The sequence below is a fragment of the Festucalex cinctus genome, chromosome 2 (genome assembly GCF_051991245.1).
Source record: "Festucalex cinctus isolate MCC-2025b chromosome 2, RoL_Fcin_1.0, whole genome shotgun sequence".
NCBI lineage: Eukaryota > Metazoa > Chordata > Actinopteri > Syngnathiformes > Syngnathidae > Festucalex > Festucalex cinctus.
Window position 1 is genome coordinate 33,677,836 of NC_135412.1, and position 24,583 is coordinate 33,702,418.

Consider the following 24,583-nt stretch of genomic DNA (forward strand, 5'->3'; position numbering starts at 1 on the left):
GGGCACGGGGAGAACATGCAAACTCCACCCAGGAAGGCCGGAGCCTGGACTCGAACCGGAGTCCTCAGAACTGGGAGGGGGACGTGCTAACCACTCGTGCCACCCTATGTTTTGAATAATAACTGCAAAATGTTATCATCACTTTTATAATCTCACTTTTTATCAGCCCAAAACCTTTTCCACATAAAATACTGATGGCCACAACAGAGAAATTTGAATGAAAAGTAATGCACTGTAAATCACACTTTAAGTACATTTATATGATCAACAAGATCAACATTTTGGGAGGTTATTTTAAAAATAATACTACTTTTTTCACTTTATCACTTTAGGTTTATGACAAAGTGCAATAATGTTATAAGACAATAAGTGGTAAAACGGATGGATGGATGGATGGATGGATGGATGGATGGATGGATGGATGGATGGATGGATGGATGGATGGATGGATGGATGGATGGATGGATGGATTTCAATGACATATACAGTACTCTATATATGCAGACAAAAAAAATCTTAAAAAACAAAGTGCTTGGCCACATTGTATCCAGCCTATCATCCTCTAATTATATGAGTACAATAATTATCTTTAAAGTTGTTCAACAAAACCCATTTGTTTTCTTCTAATCTTCTGGCCACAACTGCAGTCTAATCTCAGATCTATGAAAAAAAAAAAAAGATAATTTTGATTGACACTGTCACATTTATGTGATAACTGGCATATCACGTTTGGTCTAAAGTCACCATTCAAAATCCGCCACTAAGGGGAGCCTGTTGACGCACTGTATGGTCTTTCCAGAGGGTTATATCAGGAGGTCAGCCAAGGGTGAAGTAGGCACTGAGATGCAGTGGCCCTCCTCTTTGGGTAATAATCCAACATTTCAATTAAGAAGTCAGAGAAAGTGGTGGCCTCGTCCAGGTGGAAGTGGTATTTCTCCACCAGAACGTCATACAGACTCCAGATACGCAGTGGTCCAACACGTCGCAGGTCGCCTAGGTAACGACAAACATTGACATACCAAAAGGGGCGGTTAACTAGAAAAAAAACTTCTCCCATGCATACAGTTCAAATTCTTCTATGCTCATCTTGCACTGGGCATTAAAATAGCTGGGCCCATAAAGTCAATGCAGTTCATGCACGAGTGGGGGTGAACTTTGCTCATTCGCCCATTTGCTGGCATTTGAAAATGTGAATTCACCATGTAAACAATCTCAATCTATACTTATAGCCCTTACTATTGCTAAAAAAAATAATCCTTGTCAATTGGAAAAATAAACAATCTCTAAATATCGACCACTGGTTAAATTTACTAATAAATTATATCTCAATGGAAAAAATCTCTGCCTTAAATAAAAATCAAGTATCAAGATTTAAACAAATATGGTCTATGTACATAGAATATTTTAATCTTAATTTGGCAACTTAATCCTGCCAAGATTCTGCCTGTTAACGAGAGCCACCACATCGTTACAACTTCTGTTTTCGCTGCTTCTGTATTTGGTATTTTGTATCTGATTGTTTTTATTTTTATATAGTCAGGAACCTAGTTGCTGCTAGTGGGCTCGAGCATACCACACTATACGACACTATACTCACTAACTCCTTAAGAGTTATTTCTAGTGGGCACTAAGCATCAACACTTGGTGTTACTGCATGCATCGGGGTGTGTTCGGGGGTTTGGGGGCCGGGGGTGGCGGGGCCTGGGTCGTGGCGGGTGGCGGTTTTGGGCTGCGGCCTTGGGCTCGGGGGTGTGGGCCGGGGCTGGGGCGGGGGTGTTCTGGGCGTCTGGGTCGCCGACCGGTGTCCACTCGGGTGGCGTGGAGGTGGCCTTGGTGCTGCCGCGGCCTGGGGATTCCGGGGGGGGTGCTCGCTTTGCTGGACCGCGGTTGACGGCTTCTTTCTTTGGTGGTGGTCCTTATGCATGCCAGATCCGTCGCACCAGCATCTACTGAAACTCAAACAGAATTTGCCTCTCCCTCCCACAGCCTCTTGAATCAGTGGGTGCTGGTGTCTGTGGATCTCTTTGTTTTATCTATCCTTCCCTCCTTCCTCTCTTTAGTTTTTCCTCTGGTCACTTGAGATCTCAATTTATTGGAAGTTTGAGGTTTCTGGGGTTGGCATAATACTCTGGTTTTGTAACCACGCAGGAGGGGTTTGGTTGGTGCTGGATTTCACTTTGATGGATTGGATGTACTGGCTTCTATGGATCTCACTCTGCCTCATCGATCCTTCCCTCCTTCCTCTCTTTAGATTTTCCTCTGGTCTCTTGAGATCTCGTTAATTTGTTGGAATTTAGAGGCTTCCGGGGTTGGCGTAAGACTTTGATTTTGTAACCATGGGGAAGGCAGGAAGTGTTTGGTCGGTGCTGGATTTCACTTTGATTTATCTTTATTTCTCTTTATTTTTTCTGACCTTTTCTCTGGTCTCCTGACCATTTGAACCTCACGACTCTGGCAAGACTCTGAAGTACCTGGTTAAGGTGAAGGGTAATGGGATATTTATAAGGTTTTAGGTGAATTAATGAGTATAAATTTATACGTATTTGCAAGCACACGCACGCGCACGCACGCACACAAACGCACGCAAACGCACGCACACATACACACACAAAAAAAAAAAAAAAAAAAAAAAAAAGAGCAATGTTGATAAGACGTTGAATCGGTAAGACTACCGAATGAACAATTCTAAGCTCTAGAAAAAAAAGAAAAAAAGAAAATGTGAATTCACGGCCGCATCGTGGCGCAAATAGCTAATCAGCGTCAGGAATGTATTCATTACTTTTATCCACATTTAGCAGCAGATAGCTCCAAACACACATACTGTATGGTGGGTGTAATAATCAACATAGAACAATATAATTGTGGTCTGTGGGACCAACAATGAAATGTTCTGTATTACAATGGGAGATGAAATCAAATGGATTCTTACCTCTATGGTTGAAGTACTCTGCAGAGTATTTCCCAGACATTGCGACGGCAGGTGGGATCTTGCCAAGCAGATCCATGATCTGGGCTATGTGATCTAAGCACACAGATGGATATGGATGGGTGTGTTACTGATGGATATAGTGGATATGCCTCATAATTTGATTTAATCTAGTGTCACTCATCATCTGTAATGGACACGTACCTTCCTCCAGAGAGAAGGTGGCGCCTGCTTTGGGTTCAAACAGAGAGTCTCCTGTGAGTAACTCAAAGGCCTGAGTAAATGCAAGAGGAGATTGCATCATGAATAGTGTGAAGTAGCAAGTATTCATTCAAAATAACCGGCAGAGACATCCAGCATGTTGATCAGCTGACCCTCCCACACAAACTGACGGAGCTTTCTGCCTAGTGCGCGACTAGTGAGGCGTATTTCAAGGGAATGGAAGGAGCCACTTTGATTGGCCATGACTGAAGTGGAATGTGGCCTCTACCACAGCAGCGCATGACTCCCTCTTACAGATCGGCTGGCCTGAACTCATCTGTAAAATTACCAAGGTTGGGTCTAAACTGCCTCTGGGCAGTTTTGCCACATGTCGTGCAGGATTACTCCATTCATAAAAATAAAGCACTAGAAACATGTATGAATAGGTTATTTATTGTATTCTTAATGGACTATTTTCTAACTGGATGAGTATAATTGTGCCTGAACAAGCTAAAATCATAACAAAAAGGAACACAAGCATACAAGCAAAACAAATAACAAGTTTTTTTAGGGCCCGAGCAGCGACCGCTGCGAGGTCCCTATTGTTTTTGTAAAAATTATTATTATTATTATTAGGGCCCGAGCAGCGACCGCTGCGAGGTCCCTATTGTTTTTCAAGGAATTCTTATTATTAGGGCCCGAGCAGCGGCGGCGGCGGTGCCGCTGCGAGGCCCTATTGTTTTTGTAGGAATTCTTATTATTAGGGCCCGAGCAGCGGCGGCGGCGGTGCCGCTGCGAGGCCCTATTGTTTTTGTAGGAATTCTTCTTATTATTATTCTTATTATTATTCTTCTCCGCAAACAATCGCATTTTTGAGACACTAAACGTGACCGAAAACTCACCAAACTTTACACGCACATCAGGCCTGGCGAAAAATTTGATATTTTAAAGTCGCCATACATGATAACAGAAAAATGGCTCCTTAGCGCCCCCTACATAGGTTAAACGGATCCCTGTCCCGCTACGATTGTCCGACGGCTATGAAAATTGTGTGGCACCTGTAGCACATCCCAATGAACAAAAACCTCTTTGAAGTGTGTACCCTAAAATAGACAGAAAGTGAGGTATGAGTATTTAAATGTCCAATTTTTGCCAATTTTTGCACATTTACAGGGGTCATACTTTTGCCCGCTTCTCCTACACGGTTAACCCGATTGACTTCAAACTTGGGATGTACCATCTCAACACCTGGGACAACATCATTGTGAAAAATGAAAAGTTTTTGATATACTATATGACGGCGGCGGCGCATCAAATTTAGAGTTTAAAAATTCTTACTTCACGAGGCATTGCCGGTTGTACGTTTAATCTAGAGCTACGAAAATTGGTACACATATGTAACAGGCTATGACCTACAAAAAACTCTTTTTGAACCATATGCTAAACCTAACAGGAAGTCCACCATTTTGATTTATTTTGGAACGTGTTGCCATTTTTTTGGCCATTTCATTGGAGTCTTATTTTAACGAACTCCTCCTACAGTGTTTATCCGATCATCTTCAAACTTGGTGTGATTCATCTTAAGATGTTGAAGATGAAAAGTTATTGAAAGCTTTGTATTTCGTCGCACGCTGTTGTCATGGCATGCACTGTTTGCAAAGGAAAAAAAATATCCTTAAAGAAGCATTGCCAGTTGTACGAAGCAGCTAGAGCTACGAAAATTTGTAGACATATGTAACAGCCCAAGATGTACAAAAAAGTCTCCTGGTGCCCTGTGCTAAACCCAACAGGAAGTCCCCCAGGGGCCGGGCATCACATTTTGAGCTAAAAAAAACTCCTCTTTAACAAAGCATACCCGGCTGTACGTTTCACCTAGAGTTACCAAAATTTGTAGAGGTATATAACAGCCCTCGATTTACAAAAAACTCTTTTTGAACCATATGCTAAACCTAACAGGACGTCCGCCATTTTGATTTACTTTGGAATGTGTTGCCATTTTTTTTGGCCATTTCATAGGGGTCATATTTTAACAAACTCCTCCTACAGAGTTTATCCGATCATCTTCAAACTTGGTGTGATTCATCTTAAGATGTTGAAAATGAAAAGTTATTGAAAGTTTTTTATTTCGTCACATGCTGTTATCGTGGCATGCACTTTTTGCAAAGGAAAAAAATCCTTCTTAATGAAGCATTCCCAGTTGTACGAAGCAGCTAGAGTGACGAAAAATTGTAGACATATGTAACAGCCCAGGATCTACAAAAATGTCTCTTGGTGCCATGTGCTAAACGCAACAGGAAGTCCCCCAGGGGCCGGGCATCACATTTTGAGCTAAAAAACTCCTCTTTAACTAAGCATTCCCGGTTGTACGTTTCACCTAGCGCTATGATAATTTGCAGGCATACATAAGAGCCCACGATGTACAAAAAAGTCTCTTGGAACCATGGGCTAAACCAAACAGGAAGTCCGCCATTTTGATTTATGATGGGATTTGTTGCCATTTTTTGTGGCCTTTTTCAGGGGTCATATTTTAACGAACCCCTCCTACAAAATTTATCCGACTGTCTTCAAACTTGGTATGTTTCATCTTAAGATGTTTAAGATGCAAAGTAATCGAAAGTTTTTTATTTTGTCACACGCTGTTGCCATAGCAATGCATGGGAATTGCACACCATATTTTGCGTTTTGATTAAACACCTAAAGCTATGATAATTTGCAGGCAAACATAAGAGCTCAGGATGTACAAAAAAAGTCTCTTGGAGCAATATGCTAAACCAATCAGGAAGTCCACCATTTTGATTTACGTTGGGATTTGTAGCCATTTTTTGTGGCCTTTTTTAGGGGTCATATTTTAACGAACTCCTCCTACAAAATTTATCCGACTGTCTTTAAACTTGGTGTGCTTCATCTTAAGATGTTTAAGATGCAAAGTTATCGAAAGTTATTTATTTTGTCGCACGCCGTTGTCATGGCGATGCATTGTTTGCCAAGTAAAATGTTACTTTTTTTTTTTGGTCTAAACATGTGCAAAAACTCATGAAACTTTACACACACATCAGGCTTGTCATCAGCATGAATATTTTAGAGATTTCTTATTCAATTTGCAATAAATGGTTCAATAGCGCCCTCTAGACATTTTTATGAAGCTTTTGCAAATGTTTTGTGTTTTATGATTCAGCTAGATTTGTAAAAATTGGGATACCTATCAGCCTAAGACTTACAAAAAGGTTTCTAAAGCCATATGCTGAATCAAAAAGGAAGTCTGCCATTTTGATTTACTTTGGTATTTGTAGCCATTTTTTGGGGCCTTTTATAGGGGTCATATTTTCAACAGAACTTATCAGATCGTCTTCATTCTTTGGCGTGTTTCATCTTAAGATATTTAAGATGAAAAGTTATTGAATTTTTTTATTTTGTCACACGCCTTTGCTGTAGCCATGCATTGTTTGTGAAGAAAAATGCTTTTTTGAGAGTCTAAATATGGGTGAAAACTCACAAAACTTTGCACACGCACCAGACCTGTCTAGAACATGAATATTTTATTTAGAGATTTGTTGTGCTATTTGTAATAAATGGCTCAATAGCGCCCTCTAGACATTTTTATGAAGTCTTTCCGATTATATGATTCAGCTAGATGTGTGAATATTGGCAGGCATGCCGAATATATTCAAAAAGTATTCTATATAGCCATGTGCCAATCCATTTTGATTTTATTTTGTTAATTGTGCATCGTTTTTGGCCTTTCCATGAAACTTTAAAAACACAAAGCATGGCAAAAACGTTTACAATTTAGATGGTTTCCTATTTGACAGTACCCCAACATGCCAGTACCCCGACGTGCAAATACCCCAACGTGGCCCGGGTTGCGAGGGCCCTTTATAGCTGCTCGCAGCTCTAGTTATTATTATTATTATTATTATTATTATTATTATTATTCTCCGCAAACGATCACATTTTTGAGACACTAAACGTGACCGAAAACTCACCAAACTTTACACGCACATCAGGCCTGGCGAAAAATTTGATATTTTAAAGTCGCCATACATGATAACAGAAAAATGGCTCCTTAGCGCCCCCTACATAGGTTAAACGGATCCCTGTCCCGCTACGATTGTCCGACGGCTATGAAAATTGTGTGGCACCTGTAGCACATCCCAATGAACAAAAACCTCTTTGAAGTGTGTACCCTAAAATAGACAGAAAGTGAGGTATGAGTATTTAAATGTCCAATTTTTGCCAATTTTTGCACATTTACAGGGGTCATACTTTTGCCCGCTTCTCCTACACGGTTAACCCGATTGACTTCAAACTTGGGATGGACCATCTCAACACCTGGGACAACATCATTGTGAAAAATGAAAAGTTTTTGATATAATATATGACGGCGGCGGCGCATCAAATTTAGAGTTTAAAAATTCTTACTTCACGAGGCATTGCCGGTTGTACGTTTAATCTAGAGCTACGAAAATTGGTACACATATGTAACAGACTATGACCTACAAAAAACTCTTTTTGAACCATATGCTAAACCTAACAGGAAGTCCACCATTTTGATTTATTTTGGAACGTGTTGCCATTTTTTTGGCCATTTCATTGGGGCCTTATTTTAACGAACTCCTCCTACAGTGTTTATCCGATCATCTTCAAACTTGGTGTGATTCATCTTAAGATGTTGAAGATGAAAAGTTATTGAAAGCTTTGTATTTCGTCGGACGCTGTTGTCATGGCATGCACTGTTTGCAAAGGAAAAAAAAATATCCTTAAAGAAGCATTGTCAGTTGTACGAAGCAGCTAGAGCTACGAAAATTTGTAGACATATGTAACAGCCCAAGATGTACAAAAAAGTCTCTTGGTGCCCTGTGCTAAACCCAACAGGAAGTCCCCCAGGGGCCGGGCATCACATTTTGAGCTAAAAAAACTCCTCTTTAACAAAGCATACCCGGCTGTACGTTTCACCTAGAGTTACCAAAATTTGTAGAGGTATATAACAGCCCTCGAGGTACAAAAAACTCTTTTTGAACCATATGCTAAACCTAACAGGACGTCCGCCATTTTGATTTACTTTGGAATGTGTTGCCATTTTTTTTGGCCATTTCATAGGGGTCATATTTTAACAAACTCCTCCTACAGAGTTTATCCGATCATCTTCAAACTTGGTGTGATTCATCTTAAGATGTTGAAAATGAAAAGTTATTGAAAGTTTTTTATTTTGTCACACGCTGTTATCGTGGCATGCACTTTTTGCAAAGGAAAAAAATCCTTCTTAATGAAGCATTCCCAGTTGTACGAAGCAGCTAGAGCGACGAAAAATTGTAGACATATGTAACAGCCCAGGATGTACAAAAATGTCTCTTGGTGCCATGTGCTAAACGCAACAGGAAGTCCCCCAGGGGCCGGGCATCACATTTTGAGCTAAAAAAACTCCTCTTTAACGAAGCATTCTCGGTTGTACGTTTCACCTAGCGCTATGATAATTTGCAGGCATACATAAGAGCCCACGATGTACAAAAAAGTCTCTTGGAACCATGTGCTAAACCAAACAGGAAGTCCGCCATTTTGATTTATGATGGGATTTGTTGCCATTTTTTGTGGCCTTTTTCAGGGGTCATATTTTAACGAACCCCTCCTACAAAATTTATCCGACTGTCTTCAAACTTGGTATGTTTCATCTTAAGATGTTTAAGATGCAAAGTAATCGAAAGTTTTTTATTTTGTCACACGCTGTTGACATAGCAATGCATCGAATTGCACACCATATTTTGCGTTTTGATTAAACAGACAAAGCATTCCCGGTTGTACGTTTCACCTAAAGCTATGATAATTTGCAGGCAAACATAAGAGCTCAGGATGTACAAAAAAAGTCTCTTGGAGCCATATGCTAAACCAATCAGGAAGTCCACCATTTTGATTTACGTTGGGATTTGTAGCCATTTTTTGTGGCCTTTTTTAGGGGTCATATTTTAACGAACTCCTCCTACAAAATTTATCCGACTGTCTTTAAACTTGGTGTGCTTCATCTTAAGATGTTTAAGATGCAAAGTTATCGAAAGTTATTTATTTTGTCGCACGCCGTTGTCATGGCGATGCATTGTTTGCCAAGTAAAATGCTGCTTTTTTGTTTTGGTCTAAACATGTGCAAAAACTCATGAAACTTTACACACACATCAGGCTTGTCATCAGCATGAATATTTTAGAGATTTCTTATTCAATTTGCAATAAATGGTTCAATAGCGCCCTCTAGACATTTTTATGAAGCTTTTGCAAATGTTTTGTGTTTTATGATTCAGCTAGATTTGTAAAAATTGGGATACCTATCAGCCTAAGACTTACAAAAAGGTTTCTAAAGCCATATGCTGAATCAAAAAGGAAGTCTGCCATTTTGATTTACTTTGGTATTTGTAGCCATTTTTTGGGGCCTTTTATAGGGGTCATATTTTCAACAGAACTTATCAGATCATCTTCATTCTTTGGCGTGTTTCATCTTAAGATATTTAAGATGAAAAGTTATTGAATTTTTTTATTTTGTCACACTCCTTTGCTGTAGCCATGCATTGTTTGTGAAGAAAAATGCTTTTTTGAGAGTCTAAATATGGGTGAAAACTCACAAAACTTTGCACACACACCAGACCTGTCTGGAACATGAATATTTTATTTAGAGATTTGTTGTGCAATTTGTAATAAATGGCTCAATAGCGCCCTCTAGACATTTTTATGAAGTCTTTCCGATTATATGATTCAGCTAGATGTGTGAATATTGGTAGGCATGCCGAATATATTCAAAAAGTATTCTATATAGCCATGTGCCAATCCATTTTGATTTTATTTTGTTAATTGTGCATCGTTTTTGGCCTTTCCATGAAACTTTAAAAACACAAAGCATGGCAAAAACGTTTACAATTTAGATGGTTTCCTATTTGACAGTACCCCAACATGCCAGTACCCCGACGTGCAAATACCCCAACGTGGCCCGGGTTGCGAGGGCCCTTTATAGCTGCTCGCAGCTCTAGTTATTATTATTATTATTATTATTATTATTAGGGCCCGAGCAGCGACCGCTGCGAGGTCCCTATTGTTCCTGAAGGAATTCTTATTAGGGCCCGAGCAGCGGCGGCGGCGGTGCCGCTGCGAGGCCCTATTGTTTTTGTAGGAATTCTTCTTATTATTATTCTTATTATTATTATTCTTATTATTATTCTTCTCCGCAAACAATCGCATTTTTGAGACGCTAAACGTGAACGAAAACTCACCAAACTTTACACGCACATCAGGCCTGGCGAAAAATTTGATATTTTAAAGTCGCCATACATGATAACAGAAAAATGGCTCCATAGCGCCACCTACATAGGTTAAACGGATCCCTGTCCCGCTACGATTGTCCTATGGCGACGAAAATTGTGTGGCACCCGTAGCACATCCAGATGAACAAAAACCTCTTTGATGTGTGTACCCTAAAATAGACAGAAAGTGAGGTATGATCATCTGACTGTCCAATTTTGGCCCAGTTTTGCACATTTACAGGGGTCATACTTTTGCCCGCTTCTCCTACACGGTTAACCCGATTAACTTCAAACTTGGGATGGACCATCTCAACACCTGGGACAACATCATTGTAAAAAATCTAAAGTTTTTGATATACTATATGACGTCGGCGACGCATCAAATTTAGAGTTTAAAAATTCTTACTTCATGAAGCATTGCCGGTTGTACGTTTAATCTAGAGCTACGAAAATTTGTACACATATGTAACAGGCTATGACCTACAAAAAATTCTTTTTGAACCATATGCTAAACCTCACAGGAAGTCCGCCATTTTGATTTATTTTGGAACGTGTTGCCATTTTTTTGGCCATTTCATTGGGGTCTTATTTTAACGAACTCCTCCTACAGTGTTTATCCGATCATCTTCAAACTTGGTGTGATTCATCTTAAGATGTTGAAGATGAAAAGTTATTGAAAGCTTTGTATTTCGTCGCACGCTGTTGTCATGGCATGCACTGTTTGCAAAGGAAAAAAAATATCCTTAAAGAAGCATTGCCAGTTGTACGAAGCAGCTAGAGCTACGAAAATTTGTAGACATATGTAACAGCCCAAGATGTACAAAAAAGTCTCTTGGTGCCCTGTGCTAAACCCAACAGGAAGTCCCCCAGGGGCCGGGCATCACATTTTAAGCTAAAAAACTCCTCTTTAACAAAGCATACCCGGCTGTACGTTTCACCTAGAGTTACCAAAATTTGTAGAGGTATATAACAGCCCTCGAGGTACAAAAAACTCTTTTTGAACCATATGCTAAACCTAACAGGATGTCCGCCATTTTTATTTACTTTGGAATGTGTTGCCATTTTTTGGGCCATTTCATAGGGGTCATATTTTAACGAACTCCTCCTACAGAGTTTATCCGATCATCTTCAAACTTGGTGTGACTCATCTTAAGATGTTGAGGATGAAAAGTTATTGAAAGCTCTTTATTTCGTCGCACGCTGTTGTCGTGGCATGCACTTTTTGCAAAGGAAAAAAATCCCTCTTAATGAAGCATTCCCAGTTGTACGAAGTAGCTAGAGCTACAAAAAATTGTAGACATATGTAACAGCCCACAATGTACAAAAAAGTCTCTTGGTGCCATGTGCTAAACCCAACAGGAAGTCCCCCAGGGGCCGGGCATCACATTTTGAGCTAGAAAACTCCTCTTTAACGAAGCATTCCCGGTTGTACGTTTCACCTAGCGCGATGATAATTTGCAGGCATACATAAGAGCCCACGATGTACAAAAAAGTCTCTTGGAACCATGTGATAAACCAAACAGGAAGTCTGCCATTTTGATTTACGATGGGATTTGTTGCCATTTTTTGTGGCCTTTTTCAGTTGTCATATTTTAACGAACTCCTCGTACAAAGTTCATCCGACCGTCTTCAAACTTGGTGTGTTTCATCTTAAGATGTTTAAGATGCAAAGTTATCAAAAGTTTTTTATTTTGTCGCACGCTGCTGCTATAGCGATGCAGTTTGCCAAGTGAAGTGCTGCTTTGTTTTTTTATCTATACATGTGTGAAAACTTATGAAACTTTGCAAACACATGAGACTTGTCATGAACATGAATTTTTAGAGATTTATTGTGCAATTTGCAATAAATAGCGCCCTCTAGACATTTTTATGAAGTATTTCCGATTGTATGATTCTGCTAGATTTGTGAAAATTAGGACAGACCCCTATCAGCCTAATACCTACAAAAAAGTATTATGTAGCCATTTGCCAAACCAAAGAGGAAGTCCGCTATTTTGATTTTATTTTGGGAATTATACATCATTTTTGGCCTCTTTCATTAAACTTTGCACAGACAAGGCATGGAAAAAACTAACATTTTAAATGGTCCTTGTTCCATGTAACAGTACCCCAACGTGCCAGTACCCTGACGTGCAAGTAACCCAACGTTGTGCTCAATAGCGCCCTCTATGCATTTTTATGGAGCATTTCCAATTGTATGATTCAAGCGATACACAACTAAAGATGACTTGACCTAGATTTGTGAAAACTGGGAGGCATACCTATTAGCTTAAGACCTACAAAAAGTATTCTGTAGCCGTATGCTAAACCTAAAAGGAAGTCCGCCATTTTGAATTTATTTTGGGAATTGCACACCATATTTTGCGTTTTGATTAAACTTTGCACATACAAGGCTTGTCAAAAACATTTTAGATGGTCCTTGTCCTATTTGACAGTACCCCAACGTGCCAGTACCCCGACGTGCAAGTACCCCAACGTGGCCCAGGTTGCGAGGGCCCTTTATAGCTGCTCGCAGCTCTAGTTATTCTTCTTCTTCTTCTTTTTCTTTGTTATTATTCTTTTCCGCAAACAACCACATTTTTGAGGCACTAAACATGAACGAAAACTCACCGAACTTTACACGGAGATCGGGCCTGGCGAAAAATTTGATATTTTAAAGTCGCCATACATGATAACAGAAAAATGGCTCTGTAGCGCCACCTACATAGGTTTAACGGATCCCTGTCCCGCTACGATTGTCCTATGGCTACGAAAATTGTGTGGCACCTGTAGCACATCCAGATGAACAAAAACCTCTTTGATATGTGTACCCTAAAATAGACAGGAAGTGAGGTATGAGTATTTGAATGTCCAATTTTGGCCCATTTTTGCACATTTACAGGGGTCATACTTTTGCCCGCTTCTCCTACACGGTTAACCCGATTGACTTCAAACTTGGGCTGTACCATCTCAACACCTGGGACAACATCATGGTAAAAAATCTAAAGTTTTTGACATACTATATGACGGTGGCGGGGCATCAAATTTACAGTTTCAAGATTCTTACTTAACAAAGCATTGCCGTGGTACGTTTAATTGAGAGCCACGAAAATTGGTACACATATGTAACAGACTATGATCTACAAAAAACTCTTTTTGAACCATATGCTAAACCTAACAGGAAGTCCGCCAGAGGCGAGGCATCAAATTTTGTGTTTCAAAATTCTTATTTAATGAAGCATTCCCGGCTGTACATTTCACCTAGAGTTACCAACATTTGAAGACATATGTAACAGCCCTCAAGGTACAAAAAACTCTTTTTGAACCATATGCTAAACCGAACAGGAAGTCCGCCATTTTGATTTACTTTGGAACGTGTTGCCATTTTTTGGGCCATTTCATAGGGGTCTTATTTTAACGAACTCCTCCTACAGAGTTTATCCGATCATCTCCAAACTTGGTGTGATTCATCTTAAAATGTTGAAGATGAAAAGTTATTGAAAGCTTTTTATTTCGTCGCACGCTGTTGCCGTGGCATGCACAGTTTGCAAAGGAAAAAATTCCCTCTTAATGAAGCATTCACAGTTGTACGAAGCAGCTAGAGCTACGAAAATTTGGAGACAAATTTAACAGCCCACAATGTACAAAAAAGTCTCTTGGTGCCATGTGCTAAACCCAACAGGAAGTCCCGTAAGGGCCGGTCATCACATTTTGAGGTAAAAAACTCCTCTTTAACGAAGCATTCCCGGTTGTACGTTTCACCTAGCGCTATGATAATTTAGAGGCATACATAAGAGCCCACGATGTACAAAATAGTCTCTTGGAACCATCTTCCAAAACAAACAGGAAGTCCGCCATTTTGATTTACGTTGGGATTTGTAGCCATTTTTTGTGGCCTTTTTTAGGGGTCATATTTTAACGAACTCCTCCTACAAAATTTATCCGACTGTCTTCAAACTTGGTGTGCTTCATCTTAAGATGTTTAAGATACAAAGTTATCGAAAGTTATTTATTTTGTCCCACGCCGTTTCATGGCGATGCATTGTTTGCCAAGTAAAATGCTGCTTTTTTTTTTTGGTCTAAACATGTGCAAAAACTCATGAAACTTTACACACACATCAGGCTTGTCATAAGCATGAATATTTTAGAGATTTCTTATTAAATTTGCAATAAATGCTTCAATAGCGCCCTCTAGACATTTTTATGAAGTCTTTCCGATTATATGATTCAGCTAGATGTGTGAATATTGGCAGGCATGCCTAATATATTCAAAAAGTATTCTATATAGCCATGTGCCAATCCATTTTGATTTTATTTTGTTAATTGTGCATCATTTTTGGCCTTTCCATGAAACTTTACAAACACAAAGCATGGCAAAAACGTTTAAAATTTAGATGGTTTCCTATTTGACAGTACCCCAACATGCCAGTACCCCGACGTGCAAATACCCCAACGTGGCCCGGGTTGCGAGGGCCCTTTATAGCTGCTCGCAGCTCTAGTTCTTCTTCTTCTTCTTCTTTTTCTTTGTTATTATTCTTTTCCGCAAACAACCACATTTTTGAGGCACTAAACATGAACGAAAACTCACCAAACTTTACACGCAGATCGGGTCTGGCGAAAAATTTGATATTTTAAAGTCGCCATACATGATAACAGAAAAATGGCTCTGTAGCGCCACCTACATAGGTTAAACGGATCCCTGTCCCGCTACGATTGTCCTATGGCTACGAAAATTGTGTGGCACCTGTAGCACATCCAGATGAACAAAAACCTCTTTGATATGTGTACCCTAAAATAGACAGGAAGTGAGGTATGAGTATTTGAATGTCCAATTTTGGCCCATTTTTGCACATTTACAGGGGTCATACTTTTGCCCGCTTCTCCTACACGGTTAACCCGATTGACTTCAAACTTGGGCTGTACCATCTCAACACCTGGGACAACATCATGGTAAAAAATCTAAAGTTTTTGACATACTATATGACGGTGGCGGGGCATCAAATTTACAGTTTCAAAATTCTTACTTAACGAAGCATTGCCGGTGGTACGTTTAATCTAGAGCTACGAAAATTGGTACACATATGTAACAGACTATGATCTACAAAAAAGCCTGTTGGTGCCATATGCTAAACCTAACAGGAAGTCCGCCAGAGGCGAGGCATCAAATTTTGTGTTTCAAAATTCTTACTTAATGAAGCATTCCCGGCTGTACATTTCACCTAGAGTTACCAAAATTTTAAGACATATGTAACAGCCCTCAAGGTACAAAAAACTCTTTTTGAACCATATGCTAAACCGAACAGGAAGTCCGCCATTTTGATTTACTTTGGAACGTGTTGCCATTTTTTGGGCCATTTCATAGGGGTCTTATTTTAACGAACTACTCCTACAGAGTTTATCCGATCATCTCCAAACTTTGTGTGATTCATCTTAAGATGTTGAAGATGAAAAGTTATTGAAAGCTTTTTATTTCGTCGCACGCTGTTGCCGTAGCATGCACAGTTTGCAAAGGAAAAAATTCCTTCTTAATGAAGCATTCCCAGTTGTACGAAGCAGCTAGAGCTACGAAAATTTGGAGACACATGTAACAGCCCACGATGTACAAAAAAGTCTCTTGGTGCCATGTGCTAAACCCAACAGGAAGTCCCGTAGGGGCCGGGCATCACATTTTGAGCTAAAAAAAATCTTTAACGAAGCATTCCCGGTTGTACGTTTCACCTAGCGCTATGATAATTTAGAGGCATACATAAGAGCCCACGATGTACAAAAAAGTCTCTTGGAACCATCTGCTAAATCAAACAGGAAGTCCGCCATTTTGATTTACGTTGGGATTTGTAGCCATTTTTTGTGGCCTTTTTTCGGGGTCATATTTTAACGGACTCCTCCTACAAAATTTATCCGACTGTCTTTAAACTTGGTGTGCTTCATCTTAAGATGTTTAAGATGCAAAGTTATCGAAAGTTATTTATTTTGTCGCACGCCATTGTCATGGTGATGCATTGTTTGCCAAGTAAAATAATGCTTTTTTTTTGGGTCTAAACATGTGCAAAAACTCATGAAACTTTACACAAACATCAGGCTTGTCATAAGCATGAATATTTTAGAGATTTCTTATTCAATTTGCAATACATGGTTCAATAGCGTCCGGTCTCCTCCCACATTCCAAAGACATGCATGGCAGGTTAATTGGGCGCTCCGAATTGTCCCTAGGTGTGCGTGTGAGTGTGGATGGTTGTTCGTCTCTGTGTGCCCTGCGATTGGTTGGCAACCAGTCCAGGGTGTCCCCCGCCTACTGCCCAGAGCCCGCTGAGATAGGCGCCAGCAGCCCCCGCGACCCTTGTGAGGAATAAGCGGTCAAGAAAATGGATGGATGGATGGATGGTTCAATAGCGCCCTCTAGACATTTTTATGAAGCTTTTGCAAATGTTTTGTATTTTATGATTCAGCTAGATTTGTAAAAATTGGGATACCTATCAGCCTAAGACTTACAAAAAGGTTTCTAAAGCCATATGCTGAATCAAACAGGAAGTCTGCCATTTGGATTTACTTTGGTATTTGTAGCCATTTTTTGGGGCCTTTTATAGGGGTCATATTTTCAACAGAACTTATCAGATCGTCTTCATTCTTTGGCGTGTTTCATCTTAAGATATTTAAGATGAAAAGTTATTGAATTTTTTTATTTTGTCACACGCCTTTGCTCTAGCCATGCATTGTTTGTGAAGAAAAATGCTTCTTTGAGAGTCTAAATATGGGCGAAAACACACAAAACTTTGCACACACACCAGACCTGTCTGGAACATGAATATTTTATTTAGATATTTGTTGTGCAATTGTAATAAATGGCTCAATAGCGCCCTTTAGACATTTTTATGAAGTCTTTCCGTTTATATGATTCAGCTAGATGTGTGAATATTGGCAGGCATGCCGAATATATTCAAAAAGTATTCTATATAGCCATGTGCCAATCCATTTTGATTTTTGTTTTTTTGTTTTTTTTTTGTTTTTTTTTGTTAATTGTGCATCATTTTTGGCCTTTCCATGAACCTTTACAAACACAAAGCATGGCAAAAACGTTTACAATTTAGATGGTTTCCTATTTGACAGTACCCCAACATGCCAGTACCCCGACGTGCAAATACCCCAACGTGGCCCGGGTTGCGAGGGCCCTTTATAGCTGCTCGCAGCTCTAGTTCTGATTATTATTCTTCTCCGCAAACAATCGCATTTTTGAGACGCTAAACGTGAACGAAAACTCACCAAACTTTACACGCACATCAGGCCTGGCGAAAAATTTGATATTTTAAAGTCACCATACATGATAACAGAAAAATGGCTCTGTAGCGCCACCTACATAGGTTAAACGGATCCCTGTCCCGCTACGATTGTACTATGGCGACGAAAATTGTGTGGCACCCGTATCACATCCAGATGAACAAAAACCTCTTTGATGTGTGTACCCTAAAATAGACAGAAAGTGAGGTATGATCATCTGAATGTCCAATTTTGGCCCAGTTTTGCACATTTACAGGGGTCATACTTTTGCCCGCTTCTCCTACACGGTTAACCCGATTGACTTCAAACTTGGGATGGACCATCTCAACACCTGGGACAACATCAATGTAAAAAATCTAAAGTTTTTGATATACTATATGACGGCGGCGACACATCAAATTTAGAGTTTAAAAATTCTTACTTCACGAAGCATTGCCGGTTGTACGTTTAATCTAGAGCTACGAAAATTGGTACACATATGTAACAGGCTATGACCTACAAAAAACTCTTTTTGAAGCATATGCTAAACCTGACAGGAAGTCCACCATTTTGATTTATTTTGGAACGTGTTGCCATTTTTTTGGCCATTTCATTGGGGTCTTATTTTAACGAACTCCTCCTACAGTGTTTATCCGATCATCTTCAAACTTGGTGTGATTCATCTTAAGATGTTGAAGATGAAAAGTTATTGAAAGCTTTGTATTTCGTCGCACACTGTTGTCATGGCATGCACTGTTTGCAAAGGAAAAAAAAATATACTTAAAGAAGCATTCCCATTTGTACGAAGCAGCAAGAGCTACGAAAATTTGTAGACATATGTAACAGCCCAAGATGTACAAAAAAAGTCTCTTGGTGCCCTGTGCTAAACCCAACAGGAAGTCCCCCAGGGGCCGGGCATCACATTTTGAGCTAAAAAACTCCTCTTTAACAAAGCATACCCGGCTGTACGTTTCACCTAGAGTTACCAAAATTTGTAGAGGTATATAACAGCCCTCGAGGTACAAAAAACTCTATTTGAACCATATGCTAAACCTAACAGGACGTCCGCCATTTTGATTTACTTTGGGATGTGTTGCCATTTTTTTTGGCCATTTCATAGGGGTCATATTTTAACAAACTCCTCCTACAGAGTTTATCCGATCATCTTCAAACTTGGTGTGATTCATCTTAAGATGTTGAAAATGAAAAGTTATTGAAAGTTTTTTATTTCGTCACACGCTGTTGTCGTGGCATGCACTTTTTGCAAAGAAAAAAAAATCTTATTAATGAAGCATTCCCAGTTGTACGAAGCAGCTAGAGCGACGAAAAATTGTAGACATATGTAACAGTCCAGGATGTACAAAAAAGTCTCTTGGTGCCATGTGCTTAACCTAACAGGAAGTCCCCCAGGGGCCGGGCATCACATTTTGAGCTAAAAAACTCCTCTTTAACGAAGCATTCCCGGTTGTACGTTTCACCTAGCGCTATGATAATTTGCAGGCATACATAAGAGCCCACGATGTACAAAAAAAGTCTCTTGGAACCATGTGCTAAACCAAACAGGAAGTCCGCCATTTTGATTTATGATGGGATTTGTTGCCATTTTTTGTGGCCTTTTTCAGGGGTCATATTTTAACGAACCCCTCCTACAAAATTTATCCGACTGTCTTCAAACTTGGTGTGTTTCATCTTAAGATGTTTAAGATGCAAAGTAATCAAAAGTTTTTTATTTTGTAACACGCTGTTGCCATAGCAATGCATTGTTTGTCAAGTGCTGCTTTTTTTTTTTATACACATGAAAACTCATGAAACTTTGCAAACACATCAGACTTGTCATGAACATGAATTTTTAGAGATTTATTGTGCAATTTGCAATAAATAGCGCCCTCTAGACATTTTTATGAAGTATTTCCGATTGTATGATTCTGCTAGATTTGTGAAAATTAGGACAGACCCCTATAAGCCTAATACCTACAAAAAAGTATTATGTAGACATTTGCCAAACCAAAGAGGAAGTCCGCTATTTTGATTTTATTTTGGGAATTATACATCATTTTTGGCCTTTTTCATTAAACTTTGCACAGACAAGGCATGGAAAAAACTAACATTTTAAATGGTCCTTGTTCCATGTAACAGTACCCCAACGTGCCAGTACCCTGACGTGCAAGTAACCCAACGTTGTGCTCAATAGCGCCCTCTATGCATTTTTATGGAGCATTTCCAATTGTATGATTCAAGCGATACACAACTAAAGATGACTTGACCAAGATTTATGAAAACTGGGAGGCATACCTATTAGCTTAAGACCTACAAAAGGTATTCTGTAGCCGTATGCTAAACCTAAAAGGAAGTCCACCATTTTGAATTTATTTTGGGAATTGCACACCATATTTTGCGTTTTGATTAAACTTTGCACACACAAGGCTTGTCAAAAACATTTTAGATGGTCCTTGTCCTATTTGACAGTACCCCAACGTGCCAGTACCCCGACGTGCAAGTACCCCAACGTGGCCCGGGTTGCGAGGGCCCTTTATAGCTGCTCGCAGCTCTAGTTATTATTATTATTATTCTTTATTCTCCGCAAACAATCGCGATTTTGGGTACCTAAATATTCACGAAAACTCACCAAACTTTGCACACTCCTCAGGTCCGGCGAAAAATTTGATATTATGAAGTCGTTATAACAACGCGACTCTATAGCGCCCCCTAGCGTAGAAAAATAAAAACCAAGCCCGACACGTTTGAGCTAGAGCAACGAAAATTGGCAGGCACGTGTAGCACCCCGAGACGCACAAAAAAGTCTATTGGGACCATGTAGCTAAAATGTACAGGAAGTGAGCTATGAATTTTTTAATGTCCAATTTTGGCCTATTTTGGCACATTCACTGTGGTCATGCTTTTTCCCCCTTTGCAAACATTTTTCATCCAATTGACTTCAAACTTGGCATTTATCATCTCAAGACCTAAGAGAACAGCTGGGCAAAACATCTTGCCTTTTCGAAATACTATACGACGGGGGCGGAGCATCAAATATTGCCTTTAAAATTTCATTTGTCCAGAAAGAGCAAATGCTTAATAACTCCCATGTTCAAGCTCCAAAAAATCTCAAACTTCTCAGGCAACGTAATAGTCACAGCCTGAAAACATCTATATGACAAAATTCAGTTATACATATAGCGCCACCTAGTGGTTACAATAAATGTCATACTTTACGTTTTTAGCTACTGTGCTGAGCTTGTTGAAGGGATCCATTTGAAAATTGGTCAGAAAAGCCTTAAGATGTTGATCATGCCCCACACCGAATATTGTAACTTTTCGTCAAAGGGCGTGGCCGCTACGGTGACGCAAAATCTGAAGATTTTTCGTGAAAATAAAAGCTGCATTAACTTGACCGAGATGATCCTATCTTCTCAAAATTTCACACATTTGATGAGAGTCCAGCTCTAAAGACATCTACTAACTTACATTTCATCTAACTGATATCGCCACCTAGTGGCAATTTTTTTTCTTACGAATTTTCTTCTACGTTTTTCTCCAAACACGTTAACTGGACCTACCTCATATTTGCTCAGAGGAGGGTTTCGGCCTTCATGATGTCACAACACGAAGTTTGTGAGTTTTCGCGAATTGCTGTAGGCGTGGCTAAGCGCTGTTCGCCAAGAAAACAACGCCAGTTTTGAGGGTCTAAACATGCACAGAAACTCCTGAAACTTGGCACACACATCTGGCCTGGTAAAATGAGCAATATTTTATTGTTGATTGTGCTATTTTTACAAAAATGACTCAATAGCGCCCCCTCGAAATTTTTAACGAAGCAGCCCCGGTTGTACGTTTAAGCAAGAACGCCGAATATTTTTAAGTGTATGAGGGAGCCCAAGACCTACAAAAAAGTCTCTTGTACCCATATGCTAAAATGAACAGGAAGTGAGCTACGAATTTTTGAATGTCCCATTTTTGACGATTTTTGCACATTCACAGGGGGCAGACTTTTGCCCACTTCTCCTACACGTTTCATCCGACTGAGTTAAGACTTGGCCTGGACCATGTCAAGACCTGAGCCAACGACAGGGGGAAAAATTTTGACTTTTCGAAATACTATATGATGAGGGCGGGGCATCAAAATTTGTGTTTCACAATGAAAAAGGATATGCTTGATAACTCCCCGGTACATGCTCCAAAAAATCCCAAACTTGACATGTATGTTTATCGTCAAGGCCTGAAGTTATCTCTATGACAACATTCAGTTATATATGCAGCGCCACCTAGCCCTTGAGGCATGAAAAAAAAATACCCCACATACGGTATTTTGTACAAAAAATGTACACTCATTCTAAGTGTGATAACTAAGTCATTTATGAATATTTTTTTAGTTTCCACCACTCAAAATGTTCACTGGCATCAGACTTATCCAAACATATATATATTTTTATTTATTTTTGATAGCCTCTATGGACATTAAAAGCAATATCGTGAATGAAGGATATGCTTAATAACTCCACGGTACATGCTCCAAAAAAAAATCCCACACTTGACATGTATGCTTATAATCAAGGCCTGAAGGTATCTCTATGACAACATTCAGTTATAAATACAGCGCCACCTAGCCCTTGAGGCTTATATAAAAAAATAAAAAAAATACCCCACATACGGTATTTTGTACAAAAAATGTACACTCATTCTAAGTGTGATAACTAAGTCATTTATGAATATTCTTTTAGTTTCCACCACTCAAATTGTTCACTGGCTTCACACCGATCCAAACGTATGTACGTTTCCATTTTGTTTTATTCATTTTTGATTGCCCCTTTGGACAATAAAAGTAACATTGTGCAATGAGTACAACGAGCGATGATGTGTATATACACTTTTACAAAAAAATACCAATCAGGGCAACTCATTGCCTAAAAATAAAAAAGGACGCTGATTTTTGCAGGTCTTAACAATCACCAAAACCCGTTGAGCTTGACACACACACTGGCAAAAAAATATTCTACATGTAAACGTTTATTATGCCATTTTCAAAGAAATTTTGCTTCCAATATGCCAGTACCCCAACGTGCCAGTACCCCAACGTGCAAGTACCCCAACGTGCAAGGACCCCAACGTGGCCCGGGCTGCGAGGGCCCTTTATAGCTGCTCGCAGCTCTAGTTCTTCTTCTTCTTCTTCTTCTTCTCCGTAAACGATCGCATTTTTGAGTACCTAAACATTCACGAAAACTCACCAAACTTTGCACACTCCTCAGGCCCGGCGAAAAATTTTATATTATGAAGTCGTCATAACAACGCGACTCTATAGCGCCCCCTAGCGTAGAAAAATAAAAACCAAGCCTGGCACGTTTGAGCTAGAGCAACGAAAATTGGCAGGCACGTGTAGCACCCCGAGACGCACAAAAAAGTCTATTGGGACCATGTAGCTAAAATGTACAGGAAATGAGCTATGAATTTTTTTATGTCCAATTTTGGCCTATTTTGGCACATTCACTGTGGTCATGCTTTTTCCCCCTCTGCAAACATTTTTCATCCAATTCACATCAAACTTGGCATTTATCATCTCAAGACCTGAGAGAACAACTGGGCAAAAAGTCTTGCCTTTTCGAAATACTATATGATGGGGCGGGGCATCAAATATTGTCTTTAAAATTTCATTTGTCCAGAAAGAGCAAATGCTTAATAACTCCCATGTTCAAGCTCCAAAAAATCTCAAACCTCTCAGGCAACATAATAGTCAAGGCCTGAAAACATCTATATGATAAAATTCAGTTATACATATAGCACCACCTAGTGGTAACAATAAATGTCATACTTTACGTTTTTAGCTACTGCGCTGAGCTCGTTGAAGGGATCCAGTTGAAAGTTGGTCAGAAAAGCCTTAAGATGTTGATCATGCCCCACACCGAATATTGTAACTTTTCGCCAAAGGGCGTGGCCGCTACGGTGCCGCAAAGTCTGAAGATTTTTCGTGACAATAAAAGCTGCATGAACTTGACCGAGATGATCCTATCTTCTCAAAATTTCACACATTTGATGAGAGTCCAGCCCTAAAGACATCTACGAACTTATATTTCATCTTACTGATAACGCCACCTAGTGGCAATTTTTTTTCTTACGAATTTTCTTGTACATTTTTCTCCAAACACGTTAACTGGACCAACCTCATATTTACTCAGATGAGGGTTTCGGCCTTCATGATGTCACAACACGAAGTTTGTGAGTTTTCGCGAATCGCTGTGGGCGTGGCTAAGCACTGTTCGCCAAGAAAACAACGCCAGTTTTGATGGTCTAAACATGCGCAGAAACTCATGAAACTTGGCACACACATCTGGCCTGGCAAAATGAGCAATATTTTATCATGTATTGTCCTATTTTTACAAAAATGACTCAATAGCGCCCCCTAGAAATTTTTAACGAAGCAGCCCCGATTGTACGTTTAAGCAAGATCTACGAATATTTTTAGGTGTATGAGGGAGCCAAAGACCTACAAAAAAGTCTCTTGGACCCATATGCTAAAATGAACAGGAAGTGAGCTACGAATTTTTGAATGTCCCATTTTTGACGATTTTTGCACATTTTCAGGGGGCATACTTTTGCCCACTTCTCCTACACGTTTTATCCGACTGACTTATGACTTGACCTGGACCATGCCAAGACCTGAGCCAACAACAGACGGAAAAATCTTGACTTTTGGAAATACTATATGATGAGGGCGGGGCATCAAAATTTGTGTTTCGCACTGAAAAATGATATGCTTAATAACTCCCCGATACATGCTCCAAAAAATCCCAAACTTGACATGTATGTTTATCGTCAAGGCCTGAAGGTATCTCTATGACAACATTCAGTTATATATGCAGCACCACCTAGCCCTTGAGGCATGAAAAAAAAATACCCCACTTACGGTATTTTGTACAAAAAATGTAAACTCATTCTATGTGTGATAACTAAGTCATTTAGG

General features: G+C 39.7%; 1 protein-coding gene across 1 annotated transcript in view; it reads right to left on the reverse strand.

The window, feature by feature from the left end:
• Window positions 1-205: 205 nt before the first annotated feature.
• LOC144013218 (SRSF protein kinase 3) overlaps window positions 206-24,583 on the reverse strand; it is a 30,882-nt gene continuing 6,504 nt past the window's right edge. The window contains exons 10-12 of the mRNA XM_077511813.1: window positions 3,131-3,200; window positions 2,930-3,022; window positions 206-993 (exon numbers count right to left, since the gene is read on the reverse strand). Coding sequence (XP_077367939.1) covers window positions 809-993; window positions 2,930-3,022; window positions 3,131-3,200 — 348 coding nt within the window. The 3' untranslated portion in view covers window positions 206-808. The remainder of the gene's footprint in view (window positions 994-2,929; window positions 3,023-3,130; window positions 3,201-24,583) is intronic.